This window comes from Calonectris borealis, chromosome 8 (genome assembly GCF_964195595.1).
Source record: "Calonectris borealis chromosome 8, bCalBor7.hap1.2, whole genome shotgun sequence".
NCBI lineage: Eukaryota > Metazoa > Chordata > Aves > Procellariiformes > Procellariidae > Calonectris > Calonectris borealis.
This window is the reverse complement of record NC_134319.1, coordinates 17,030,050-17,044,173: the sequence shown is the minus strand read 5'-3', so window position 1 is coordinate 17,044,173 and position 14,124 is coordinate 17,030,050. Positions and strand designations below refer to the sequence as shown.

Below are 14,124 nucleotides of genomic sequence, written 5' to 3'. Positions count from 1 at the left end.
AATGTATAACACCTTGCAAGGGCAGGCTTTCAGAGAGTAAATATACAGCTGTGATGATGTAACTTCAGGCCGTATTTGGTCACAAACATTTCATTCTGCTTTCTTAAGTCCCACGCTCTTTTCCTGAAAACATTTATTCTTCCTCCCTCCAAGGAAAAAATATCTTGAATTTGTGTTTATGTTGTTGCTATGACATTCAGTTAAACTGTATGCATATGCAGGTTCTGTTAATAAGAGAAAAAAAAAAAATGAACCGTGTACTTCAGTGAACAAAGATTACCCTGTGTTTGTATTAAAATGTTGCTATGGCAGTGCATATGGTTTTATTTGGTGGAAGTTTGTGGTGAAATGGGAGGAAGTCACATGTATGCAAGACAAACAAGAAGTGGCAGCAAAAACAACTCAAAATAAATACTGAAACTGAAAGGGAAGTTTCAGATGGCATGTAAACCCAGGAAAAAAGGATAGTTGTTTTGCTGCCTGTCTGTCTGTGATAACAGAAATGTGTTCTCACTGTGTCCTGCCGGGTCTCAGTGACCTGTCGGACAGTGACTTAGCTGTAACGATGCTTTTATTGCGAGAGCTTCTTTCCCTCGTTGGCTCTGTGCATTGTAACATTTTTTTGTTTTGGAAGCAAAGTTCCACTGGCTTGGCCTGATTTCACCACTGCTAACCTTTCCTGCTGAAAAGCATTTCCAGGCTATCTTACTGTAGTAGGCTTTTTGGCAGGAAAAATCAATAGAGTGGTAATATACGGAAAGCTGCTAGAGCCTTGCCTACCTTTGGGGCAAGGGGAAGTCTTTGTGGACTTACTGGTTCCTGCTAGTGACAGAAACAGTGGAATTTTTTTTTCTTAACTGGCACAGTAGTCCTCATATTTATCTAATTCTTTTGCATTAGGCTTCTTTTTGCATCAGTTGCATCAGTACAGCTGTTTGTGGGGTTGCGTGACAAATCAGAGTGGGTTAAAAATAATCTGTCAAAGAAGCAGGGATAGAAACGAGAGAGGAGAGGGAGTCTTGATTTAGAGAACAAATTACCACACTGGGAGCTGGCTGGTTCCTGCATGATCCCAGCTGGTGGAAAAGCAAAAGTGGTTTTAAAATCACATTGCCACTTTCTTCCTATCATCTGAGTTCTGCCTCAAGAAGGAGGAAGGAAGCGACTGTGAAAGCTGCCTATTGCCTTTCCACTTCTCGCTTCCAGATTTTCTACTGAATCGTATTGTAGCCCCAGAACTTGTCCATTTTGCCAAGAGTGCCAGTAGGGAGTAGAGAGATGTCCAAGTGAGGTAAAAATTAAGTTGGTGGGTGAGACATTCAGGAGAAAGAGCAGATGGGTGGCGTTAAAAGCTTGCCTGAGAAGTCCCCATCACTTTCGTATCTAAACTCTCAGTGGTATCTCTTCGTTGACCTTTTTTCCCAACCTCTGCTTTCAGCTGTGCTTGGGCATCCATATTGGTTTTAATGGGATTGTTCTACTACAGCACGAGTATCCGCTCCTGTAGTGTAAAATATATTTTCCTGTTTTAAGTTCTCATTAATAGACACGCTGGTTTTACAGCCATGACGTCTTGATGTCTGATTTTGTCAAATTTATGAGCTAATTAGGATCTAACCTGGTTGGTTTGAGATGCTGAAGGAAATCAGTAGCTTCTGAGAAACTGTTGTCTTTGACTCAGACGATCTGCTGGGCTCCTTTTGATCTGGTGTTCAGCCAGTGTTCAATATTGCTGGACTGCGCTGCTGACGGTTCAACGGATATCTATAATGGAGTCCCTTCATTCTTACTGAAACTGCATTCATCATGATGTTAAGTTGTTAATGTATATGTCCTAGCTAGATTCCCATCTGGGCAAATCTGTACACCCTACCTTTAAATTTCTTCTGTCTAGTAAATGAAAACCTGTATAAAATCTTGTGTAATCTTTTCCTCCTGGACAGTTGCTACATTCCATCCTGTAAGTGTACTTCAAGACAGATAAAGTTGCTTATGTGAATGGTGCCTTGGGGTCTTTCAGGATCTTCTCCAATATAAATTGTATATGTAGGAGTCATAGCTCTGTAGTTTTTCTGGGGGGGAAAAAATCGTAGCATACTGGATACCGTCCATTCAGTTTCTTGGTGTTTGGTCTTTACAGGATAGTAGACACAGATGCTTATTGTGTCGTTTTGTTGGTTGAAGTTTTCTTTTACAGGATTGTATTTTCTAGACACCAAGTCTCACTGAACTGGCAGTTCGGTTGTTCATGAGTTGAAATGCATTTATAGGTATCTTCAAAGCTAGTTGTATGTTATTGCTTTCACCATGGCACCTCCACGTTTCCATGTGCTATTTTATACGTGGCTATGTAACATGGAGAAAAAAAGAAGATGAAAACTGGGATGTATCTACACGAAAAAACAGGCTTGAGGCAGAGCAGCCAGTAAAACTACACGGCCCTCCCTTGCTGTGTGCTGAGCACTCTGGGGACTGCATGGAAGTAGTTCCACTGATTAAACAGGAGTAAACTAAAATGTGCACGTGCATTGAAGTGCTTTTCTGCAGGATCAGCTCTGAAGGGCCAGCATCTGGCAAGAGCAAGCCTCTGGTGTAACACATTTAACTGCTGCTGTGTAGGTAGGCAGGTTTGACTTCCAACCCTGAATGACGGCCCACTGCAAACTTTCTTGTTTCAGTCCTTGAGACCTGTGCAGCTATAGCTCAGAAACTCTCCTGCATACCCAAATCTGTGGCAGAGCTCCTTGTCTGGAGCGTGGGGGGATTCATGCAGCTTCAGTGGATGGTGAGCATGGGAAATCCTCCTGCAGCAATCCCACCGATCCATGGTGTCTCCGCCTGTTCCCACGCAGCCATGTGCCGCCTCAGCTTCCCACCAGTAGCGGGAAGATGGGCCTGATTCCCAGAAGGTGTCCCCGGAGGGTCAGGAGCCCAGTGCGGACCGCTTTGCTGTGGGCTCTGCAGTAATTTATATATGGAGTATAGAAGTTGTCATGGCACAGCTCAGCGAGGGTTAATTAATAGCTTGACTGTCCCACTGACAGTAAGATGTTAGCTTTTCCTTCATCTGCTGCTCATTCAGCTAGCAGCATCCCACGAGAGAGGATTTAATGTCATCATGGAAGTCTGTTTTCTGCATGCTCCTGCTTTTATTTTGTTTCCTGTGATGCAGCACTTAAGGAAGCAGAAACTTTGTCTTCACTGTGTTGCCTTCATTAGTAGGGAAGACTTTATATGTAACCCTGATATTATAGTGGTTACCACCATCAAACCTTGGTAAGTAAGTGCGTTGAATACAAGACTACACGTTCTCTTGGTCCTAAAACTGTAGTTTGACAAATGCTCCTTTTGGCGGCAGCACCAGATTCAGCAGACTGCCCCGTGCCACCACGCTCCATCCTCGGGTGACCCCAGACTTGCACTAGTACAGCTGCTTGGAGGGCTTGCGTGACAAATCGAAGCAGCTTAAAAATAAGCAGCCAAAGGACCAGGGGCAGACTCGAGAGGGGAGAGGTGGGACGGCTGAAGCCGGGGCTGCTGCGGAGAGGACAGAGCTGGCGCCTGTGCCCACCGCCCGAGGCAGCGCTGCTCGCTCTGCTGGTGTGCCAGGCCTGCCCCGACAAGCGCGGGGGTCTCCTGATGGCTGCCCGGCTGCCAGGAGCCCTGCGCCGCGCAGGTGGCTTTATTTTCGGGGTTTGAACTGCTTGATGGTCTGACATTGAAATGTGCTGAAAACTTGCTGCTTCTTGTCATGTACATTATTTACTATGTTCCGAACTCCTCATCTTTTAGTATTCATCTTGAAGGAAAATATCGATATCTTAGTTTTTGACCAAGAAATGAAATTATAGTTGTGCTCATTAAATTTACCTATAAGCCCTGCTGATTACACTTAAAGGGACACGTGTTTTTATCATTTATATTTTCATGCCTAGTGTTTAGGGTTTTTCTGCTGGAACAACAGCGGGTATAAAGATTTCAAAGCAAGTGCAAAGATGATACACAAAAAAATGACACCGATTCCTTTTACAGGATTGCGAATTGTGGGTTTTACTAAGTAGTTTTGCCATGTCATTGTGAAATACAAAAAGTGAAGAGAGGACTATATGGGTGATGATCAGTTGGTGTGAGATCCCAGCTCGGGAAGAGTTCATTTTAGTGGGGTTCGTTCCCTCTCTTTATAGCAGGATAATTTCATCTAGTATATTTTACTCTCATGTTGACATGATTTGCTGCTGCAGCCCTTATTCTCCCAACAGTACATTTTTCTCGTGAGCAGATTACAGAACCACCCCTCTCCTTGATGAAACATGGAAAGCCCAAAGTGCGGGTTGTAAAATCCAGGGCCTGGCTAGAGCCACACTTGAGGCAAGAGTTGGAAGGGCCACTTCTGTTTGCATATGGTGTGTGCGTTGCAGACGTGTAGTCTACGCGTATAGTCTAGTCACACGTACATGTAATTTTTCGGGGAACTGTTACTTACGTTGGTTCGTTCAAGCGTAAGTGACAGCGGGGATGGCGAGGGTTGCGCGTGCAGCTGCTGTGTGCCTGTGAGCGGTGTGTTCTGTTCTCTCTCCGTGCAGTAACCCAACGTGTAAACCTGATGATTTCTCGGTGAGCGGCTGAGGTAGTGACGTGTTCAGTGCTAGGTGTAAGTAGAAGCCAAACAAAAGCACTTCACTGCATTTTACACTTTTACTGTCAACAAATATTGTACAGACAAGTTGAGATACAGCTGAGACTGGTGGCCAGGTGGTGAATTCCAAAACAGCTCCAGTTTTGAATGCCTTCGGGGAGAGAACTTGACTGAGCAGAAGAGAGACGGCTGTAATTTCTCAGGCAAAGCATTAGCTGCCAGAGATGAGCTGCTGAGATATTTGGCCATTTATTTTATTGAAATATTTATGTCTAATCTAATAAAAAGTTGACTCAACTACTTCTGCATCTAACTATATGACACTGGATGACTCCCTTTCACAATTCTAAAACCTTAAAAATCAGTCTCTGTTTTTTATGAGAAGTAGCTTTCTTACTAAAGACTATGGGAGGGTATTTTGCCAGAGAACTAACCAGTGACGGGGGGGGGGAACCTGTTGCAGGTTTCCTTTCAGTCTTATCTGTAGCGCAGCTTTATGCTAACCAGCATGGTACAAATGTTTGACGCTGCTTTCTCAGATCCTCCTCTAGTTCATTTTTTTAAATATCATTTTCTTACCACGTGCCAACTAGCTCTCTTTCAACTCCCTCGGTTAGCCAAATGTCATCTGTGTCCCACTGTATAAAGTGTAATTACGTATTTAAAAAGTGGGAAGGGGAGGCAAGGAAGAGAAAAGAGTGGCTGCTTTGCCTTTTACTCTATTGGAGAAGTACTTGAAATTCCTCACATTCTTCTCCTGTTAACAGTATGTTTACTTTTCATCACTGGGTTATTAGGATTAACAAAAGTCATTGCTTCAAGCTCATTTAATTTGAATTTAGTGAAAGCAAACTACCTCCTGCAGACTGTAGGAAACATTCTTCTGCCACAGAAATGTATTAATTTGCAAAAAGCAGCCACCAAAATATGTGAGACCTGACAACCGCTTCCACCCCAATGTTCAACATCACTGTGCATGCACTGCATTCTAATGAAGTACCTTATGTTGCAAATTCCAGGATGGTTTAAATAATCTGACAGTCTAATTAACATTTCAGTCTCTCTATCAAACATTTGCTTTCAATGCCAAGCTTTTTTCTGTATTTAGAGCATGGGGTTGCAGACTGCACGCACCACTTCAAAACGTTATTTACCCAAAGACTTAGACTTAGCTTTCTAGTTCATTGCTGCATCTGTAGTAGAGCTGGTTTTAATTTTCCGAGAATCAAAGCTTTTCACAATTCAAAGTTTTCACAGAAAGCTCTTGCATTTGCTGTATTTAAGTCTGTTGCCTATCAGAATGCTCTACTAAGAGTAGTTAGGTAAATATTTCTTTATTAAATGATTAATTCCATAAATAAATTCTTTTAATTCATTGAATATAAAATTAAAATCATTTACAACTTATTCCAGTATTACAGGGGCTGGAAGGGGTAAAAAAAACTCAGAGAAAAACAAAGCTACAGTTTGATAAATAAAATACTCAGCTTTAAAACAACTGATTTCTGTTTGCCATTAAACTACAGTTGGTACATAATAGCTGCCACTGTGAACACCCCACAAGTGCCCACCTCAGGAAGGAATGTAACTTCCAACTTGGTTGGGAAAGGGTGGGAAAAGATGGAGGGAGGGGGAGAAGCATAGTGTTAAACTGAACAGGATAGGAAAAAAGTTTTCATAACCGGAACAAAACATTTATCTGATCACTTACAAACAGAAAACAGTATATAATTAGATAAGGTGCTCCAAAAAGAAGCAGTAAAGTTGCTCCAGTACTATGAAGCTTTAAGTATGCTTAAATCTCTGTTGCATTAGTGTCCCGTTGCACAGTGCACTCTCGTAACATCTCAATGTTGCCCTCAAATGGGCAAGGCACCATTTCCATCAAAGGTCCTTTCTCCATGGCTGGTTACTTCAAAATTCTGTTTAGCATCCCACCCCCAACACAGCTTAGTCCCTAAATTTGTGAATGTCATTGACTAGTCTGTAGTAGGGATAAGCTTCATTCGCATGAGGACAGTTGTAGTTGCATCGGCAGGACTGGATCATCATGACGCTCTTGGTGAAGGTTTCTCCATCATCGCAGCGGAACCTGATCTTGACAGTCCTGGTCTGCTGAGGCGTACAGCACCTGCCATCCACGCAGGAGCCACAGTACTTGGGGCGGTACTTCTTCACGCTGGAACATCCGGCGTAAGTAAACTTCACTGGGGATGGGGACTTCTTAGTCTTGGTACATTTTTTTCCCTTCTGTAAAGGAGAGGCAATAATATTATTAGCAGGAGATTTTTCTCCAGCTTCTACCCTCTACCCGAAGCAGTTCGGAAAGAAGAGGAGCACCAGAAGAGTCTGTATTTACCTTTAGGGAGGCATAGCTAGGCTCGCCACATGGCCTCACTTCACATATCCTGGTCTCTTTGATGAGCTTGCAGTCGGGATTGTCGTTGGTAACCCTTGTGGAGATGCCAGTTCCACACGTCTTTGAGCACTGGGACCAGGAGGTTGTTTGCACAATGCATTTGGGATTCTCAAAAGCTCGGCTTTGTGGCTCGGATCCAAAAACTGGAAAAGAAAAGGAGGGCTTAGCCTAAATATATCCTCTCACTGGGTTTCTTTCTTTCCATCGGGGTCTAAGGAGTCCCGCCTCCTCCCCTTAACTGTCACTGTCACACAGTTTAGCCCATACTCACCAGGTAGCATTTTCAGGCCTCCTTTCACAATGGCAATTAGCTCATTGTTCCTGGTTAGTTCGCCTTCGGAATCATCCAGACCAAACTCTTTGCTGAAGAAGCCTTCCAGTTCATCCAGCGCATCCTTGCTTTCATCACAGACCCACTCTTCGCAGCACTGCCCGGGGACTTTGACCAGCCTGGGGCTGGGACAGCCCAGGTTAGGAAGAGAGAGCTCTTGCGGGCAGAGCGGGATGCAGCCCACAGCTCCATCTATGCACGTACACTGGTGTTTACAGTTCGGCTGGAAGCTTTCGCCGTTCTGGTAGATTTTGGAGTTATATTCACACGGTCTCCCCTCGGACTGTGCTGCAGAGATCAACAGAGAAGGAAAGGAGGGAGTCAGCGGTGGGAATCGCTCGCCTAAGCACAGGTATGTGCCGGTCTGTTAAATTCAATTTACGGTGGAGCTCCCTACAATCCCCCGGGGACGCGGGGCCAGAACAATAAGTTAGTCAGGAATCACTTTTCCTTATGTGCGTTTAGCGCAGCCCAGACATACTGAATCGCATTCCAGACTGCTGAAGTCATGTGCCTTTCTGCCAAGCTACCAACAACAAAGCATAACCATACATGGCCTCGAAATTACTAAACTTCGGCACTACGGGGACCGGGGCTCTCTCCCGGGGGAGGCGGAGGGCAGCCGCTTACCTCTACAGATGCCCCTCAGCGCGGCGGGGCTGGCGCCGAAGTTGCACTCCAGCCCCTTGGTGTGGTCGCAGGGCTGCGCCCGGCTGCAGTCCTCGTTCAGCTGCTTGGCGCAGACCTTGCAGCAGCCGCAGCCGTCCGGCACCAGCCCCACGCCCGGGGCGCACTGCGGCACGGCCGCCGGGCACTGGCAGACGGCGGGGCAGGGCGAGCCCAGAGCCTGCGGAGCGGAGCAGAGCGGCGGCCGGTGAGCGCCGGGAGCGGAGCGGAGCGGAGCGACACGCCGCCTCCCCCCCGCCCCGGGCAGAGCGGCGGCACTTACCAGGCGGGCCAAGCAGAGGAGAGCGGCCGCCAGAGCGGGGCGGGTGCCCGCGGAGCCCATCTCTAGCGCCGGCGGTGCGGGAGCGAGGGACGGCGGGAGGCGGCGAGCGCGGAGCGGGGCCGGCGCGGTCTGAGGCAGCGGCGGGCGCGACCGCCTTATATGGGGCGCGGGGCCGCCGCGTGCGCCGCGGCGCTGACGTCGCGCGTTCCGGGCCGCGGCCGCGTCCAGCGCTCGCGGCATCCCAGGAATGCGGCTGGCGCGCGGCGCGGCCGCCCCGCCCCGCCCCGTCTCCCGGCACCGCGGCCGCTGGCGGCGGCCCTGCCGCCGGGGGTCCCCCCGCCCGCCCCCGCCGGCCCGCCGCTTCCCGCCGCCCGCCGGGCCCCGCCGGGGTCCTCCGCGCGCTTCTGCGGGAGCGGGGCGGGGGGGCGGGAGGCTTCGGCGTGGGACGGGCTCCTCCCGCGGGGCGCACGCCCGGGACTGCCCCACGGCCCCGCCGCTGCACGGCGCGCCGCGAGGCCGCGGAGGCGTTCCCCGTTATGCGGAGCTTTTCCCCGTTATCCTTACAGGCGCACCTAAACACGAGGGTGTTCAAACGCGGAGCTTGTTGCGTGGGAGGCCGTGCCGGCGGGTGCCCGGCAGGGGAGCTGGCCCCGGGCGGCACCGCCGCCCCCGCGCCCGGCCACCTGCGCCGCCCGCGGCGGTGGGGACCCGCGCCCGTCCCACCCCCCAGCTGCTGCGGGGCCGGCGGTGGCAGTGCCGCGCAGCGCTGCCTCGCGTTCACTACACTTTCCACACAGTGACCCGGCGGCTCCCGGGATGCTGTCGTTACTGCTGCTGATGGAGGGAGAACCGAAGCGTCTCACGCCACCGCAGGGCCCGGGGGCCTGGCGCTGCCCAGCGGGCACCGAGGCGCCCGGTTTTCAGGCCGGGAACGAACTCGCAGGAAACCCCGGGCCCCGCAGCGAACAGCCCTCTTTCAGCCTGTTTGTCAGCGTGTTAGTGTCCCTCGCTCCAGTTGGGCGTCCTCGAATAGTATTTCCTTGTTGAAGTTTAAGATTTGGGGTTGGGGAGGAGAGTTTAAGCTTCTGTTGTGGCGTCTTTTCTTTTCATGGCTGTAAGTATTTCCAGATGGGGATTTAGACACCAGACGTAACAATATTTCCATATTTGGTATAGCAGTAGCCTGCATTTTTCACATTTTTCTGCTCTGTTATCCAACCACAAAGCATTCTTGACAGCTTCAGATGTTGTTAAATATAGCCTTAACTTCTGTTCCCAGGGCAGGAAATTCTTTGGAATTCCTGTTTTTCACGCAATCTGTCTATCATGATTTAGGAGAATTGCGCTGGAGGAGCCAACTGGCGTTATACTGCAGTTTGCTCCTTTATTGAAAAAAGCCCAGGGGTTGAGTCCGCTACCCAGCGGCGTTACAATAAGTCCCCATTCCAGGGATTTTTCTTTGCAAATGAGATTATTGTTCCTAACACAAGTTTGGGGTTTTTTTTCGGTCGCCTTCAAGGCAGGAAGGTGGAGGAGCAGATCCAAAGGAGAGGCGAAACTTTGCAAAAAACCCTCCAAAGCCCACGAAAAGCGGAGGGGGGAGGGGGCGAGGGAGACAGTGGAGAGGGAGGGGATGCGAGAGGAGGGGGACGTGATTAACCTGTCTGCGTAGCATTTCCATACAGTGAGTGTCTGCCCGCGCCGCTCGTAAAGGATGGGCACTCGGGAGGGGACGCAGCAGCAGCCCCGCTGCTCGGAGGAGCGAAGCCCAGACGTCTCGTCGCCTGCCCGGTGCCACAGCCGAGAGGGTGACAGATAAGACCGTTTCACGGGGACCGCGTGGGGACTGCGCGCGTGGCTCCGGGTAAGTGCCGCTCCCGGCGCCGCTTTCTCTGCGGGGCCGGGGGACGCGTGTGCGTCGTTCTGCCTTGTGTCCCAGAACCGGCAGGAATAATAAGGCAGCCTTGTTGGACCTCGCCGGAGCCGCAGAAGAGGGGTTCCTTGTTCTCTCGGGAGCGCTGCCCTGGACGCGGCGCTGGCCGGAGGGGTGCGGCGGGGGGACGCCGGCTGCCAGGCGGCGCGGGCGACCCCGGGAGGGGTGCGCACAATGGGGGCCCTGTCTTCGGCCAGCCGGGCGGCAGCGGCAGCCCGCAGCCTTACGGCGGACTTCCCCAAAACATACACCGGTCTGTTCACTTCTCCGGCGCGCATCTTCCCCTGAGCGGCTCCGGCCCCGCGGACGGCGCGGGGCTGATGGAGACAGCCCACCTTTGTTGACCCTCCGGCAGAAACCGCCGCGGCTCCGCGCAGCGGCAGGGGGGGAGCGGCGCCGGCACCCCGGGACGGGACGGGGCGGCCGCTCCCCGCGGGGGGATGCCCTGACCCCGGGGACGGAGCCGGGGGCAGTGCGATGGGTGTCCCCGTCGGAGAGACACCGGTGCCGCTCCCGGCCTGGGCTGCGGAGCCCGGCCCCGTCCTCCTCCTCCTCCTGCCCCAGGGATGTCCCCGCGGCGGTGGCCGTGCCGGGCAGAAGGGCTCGTGTCCCCAGCACCGCCACCCCTCCTCCCGGCGGTGGCCAGGCCTGTGCCCAGGCCTGATGGAGGGTTCCCGTTGTGGTTTTTTTCCCCCAATTTATTCTCTTTGTGTTTTTCTTTTCATTCAAGTACATTAGATCCACATTTTCCTTTGTGGTTGTTTTGTGGTTTGGGAAAGGTGATGGGATGAAAGCTCTGGGCCCTCTTCGCCCAGAACTTGCTCTACAGAAGGCAGCAGTGGTTTTCTTCACACTTGTATGCCTCAGAATTTGACCAGAAAGGACAATAGCTGAAAGGGAAATTCAGTCCTTAGTTACAGGCAGCTATCTCCCGAGACTGCCAATATATACCATTTAGTGCCATTTCCGATGACAGGAGTTATTTTATGTGTCCATTAAGAATTGGACAGAGACCACTGGCAAACTCAGACGGTTGCCAGTAATGGTAGTAACGACTTTCTGTCCCTACTGATTTGGCTGAGCCCCAGCTGGTGATGAGGAGGAGCAAGGCTCAGTCCCGTTTCCGGACTCCAAGCTACCCGGTACGCCGCGCTTCCCTTGGTTTTGTAGATGTATGATTTTTTTCTGTGGTACTTTAGTTTCAAAACTCTTAACAGTAGTTTTTAGATGGAGAATCTGACTGGTACTTTTTTCCCAGGATTACTCTTTACACAGCAGCATTGTGATCAGGAGAAACAAGTTTGTGATTCGACACACCTTGATTAACGAAAATTTCAAAAAATTTTCAAAAATTTTGAAAAAGCAGAAGGAGCTGGCACACCAATGTGTGGTTAAATTGGCCAGTTTTGCTTTTCAGGGATTTATGCAAACACTTGTTTATTTAATTACATCTAATTTAAGGACACGCACCAAGCATTTTGCTTTGATCTATGCCTTTCACAACATTTGGCAAATGCCACAGGAAAAGTCAATGAATAGCGCCTTTTCTCACTTGGTTTCGTGTCTTACCACACATTCACACAACTTTGATGGGAAACTGTAACTGAACCTACATTTGCTCAAAAAAAGGTCACTTTGAAAGCTTTGAAAAACCTGTCCTGAATTTCAAGTAGTTGACAACACTTGAGATGGGTTGAGTTTCTTTGGAGTTCAGGTTAGACTGTGACCCTTTCATAGGCTTTCCCAGCACACGTTTCCCTGTCACAAGCTGTGACCCAGCGTTTACCTTCCAGGCTGTGCCTACATCTCCTGGATGTACGTCAGGAAGCAGGAAAAAGTTTGGAATATCTTCCTTTTTAGATGTTGTTTGGTGTAATGTACTGTTCCAGACCTTTGTTGTCCTAAGTGGACTGGGAAATACTCCCTGCTTCACGTCATGAAGAGTATTTTACTGGCTCCTCACTTTCTGTGCCGCAGGCAATCGCTGTTTGTCAGGTAAAGTCTGCTGGGAGTTTGGCTAATGCAAAGCAGGAATTTGAAACAGTTGGCTTACGCAGCAGGTATTACAGATCTACTGAGTATATCTTGTCATTTTCACAGGCCTGTGTCTCTCCAGGGAAAGGACTTTCCAGCGAAGCAAATCAAGAAAAAAATAACTGAATGGTTTATCTTCCCTCCGCCCAGCAGCAGGTTTTCATGGCCGTGCGTAGGGACCGCCGAGCAGTGTGAAGCGCTGGGTAGGATGGAGGCTCCTCCGGGTGCTGGTGCTCCCACTGACGGTAAGTATCCAGCACCAAACCGGAGCACGCCAGCCATGTGTGTTCTGCGGAAAGGTGTTACTAAACCCAGCGTCCAGCCCTTTTTTGCACTGTGTTTAATTTCCCCTTTCTCATTCTCTTTTTCCGCTGCCCATCCTTTGCCGCATGGGTCTTCCGTCTCTCCTCTTTCTTCTCCTTTTCCCTGTTCCAGTCTTTTTCCCTGTGGCCTTTCCTCTTCTAATGTTTACCTACCTCGGGCTGGGCCTCTCCCGCAGCCCCTGCCAGGCCGCTGGTTCCTGCTGCACTAAATCAGTCCTCCCAGAGTCAATGGCTCCTCTCAGTCACTCACAGGAGGTGCAAATCCAGTGGGGCAAATTAAGCATAGCGACGTGCAGGCAGAGCGGCCGAGCAGCCAGAAGGCTTCAGCAGCTAAAATTCAAGTGGGTTCAGATTTTTTTTTCTTGCTTTGATTTGCTTGGAGTTTATGCTGAATTCTTTGAGTATGGCATTTCCTATTTGTTTTCTTCCTCTTCCCTACTACCCTCCTTTTAGCTGTGCTCATGCCTGACGGTTTTTATATAGTCTGTGCCTTGCCTGTGGTTTCTGATATTTGGGGGGTTTTTGCTTTGCAGTATTTGTGCACTGAGAGGCGCTTTGCTTTGTAGGTGCGCCGCGTTTTCCTCTGGCTGCTGTCAAGGTGTCGCAGAGGTTCCTGTTGTGTGAAAGCCTCCTAACTCCGCAGGGAAACGGAGAAGGAAAATTTGCAGTAGTATTCAGTTGTGCTCATTGCTGCTTCAGTGTGTGAACTGCACAGGTATACCTTACACAGATACAGGGGACGTAGCAGCATAATAGAGGTGAGAAGCATCCCTGCTGGTGGTCAGTGTGTCCCTGTTGAACCGCTGACCAGCAGTACGTACTGGACGGCTTTCTCACCCCAAGCTGAAGCAGAAGCAAAGATGACATATTAATCAATACTCTTTTTTTTTTCAATAAAATAGCTACAAAAATATGTTCTTAAAACCAAAGGCTAGGCAAGTCCTTTGAGCGTCCATGTATCAGCGACAAGAATGCGCAAAGATGCAGAAGCGCAAAGCAGTTACAGCCAGCTCCTGCTTAGTTCCTCCTGCCCAGCCAGAGGCTCAAAATACCTTGTCGCTGTCATCCAAGGGACTGGCATTAACTTTATTTTAGTACCAGCCACTGCTGTTTCCTCAGTGAGACAGGTGGATTACTTAATATATATTCACCTCCTCTCATGCATGTGTACTTCAACACTAGGCAACGTTCAGAAGATGCAATTTGCATCAGGCACGTCCCTATAGCTGAAGTTTGCAATGAAAAGACTGTTACAGGCTTTGGCTCTCCATGCCACAAAAAAAAAAAATCAGGTGGACCTTGCTAGCACCTGGCTGCACATGGATTTCTTAGTCATGTCTATCGTTTTCATCCCATGCAGTGATGTAGCTTGCAAATGAAAGCAGTATAGCCTGAAATCTCTTTATACATTCTAGAAAAAAAATTTTCTCAGCTCTATCTCCTGAGTTTCATGAAAGAGGCTGAGGCATCAGGAGCATACACAGGTTCTTTCTCAGTGT

General features: G+C 49.6%; 1 protein-coding gene across 1 annotated transcript; it reads right to left on the bottom strand.

The window, feature by feature from the left end:
- Nucleotides 1-5,954: 5,954 nt before the first annotated feature.
- On the bottom strand, nucleotides 5,955-8,575 carry CCN1 (cellular communication network factor 1). The gene is made up of 5 exons (XM_075156202.1): nucleotides 8,336-8,575; nucleotides 8,017-8,233; nucleotides 7,327-7,674; nucleotides 6,996-7,198; nucleotides 5,955-6,886 (listed from the first exon to the last, which is right to left on the bottom strand). The coding sequence occupies exons 1-5, from the start codon at nucleotides 8,573-8,575 to the stop codon at nucleotides 6,587-6,589; spliced, it is 1,308 nt and encodes a 435-aa protein (XP_075012303.1). The 3' UTR covers nucleotides 5,955-6,586.
- Nucleotides 8,576-14,124: the final 5,549 nt, after the last annotated feature.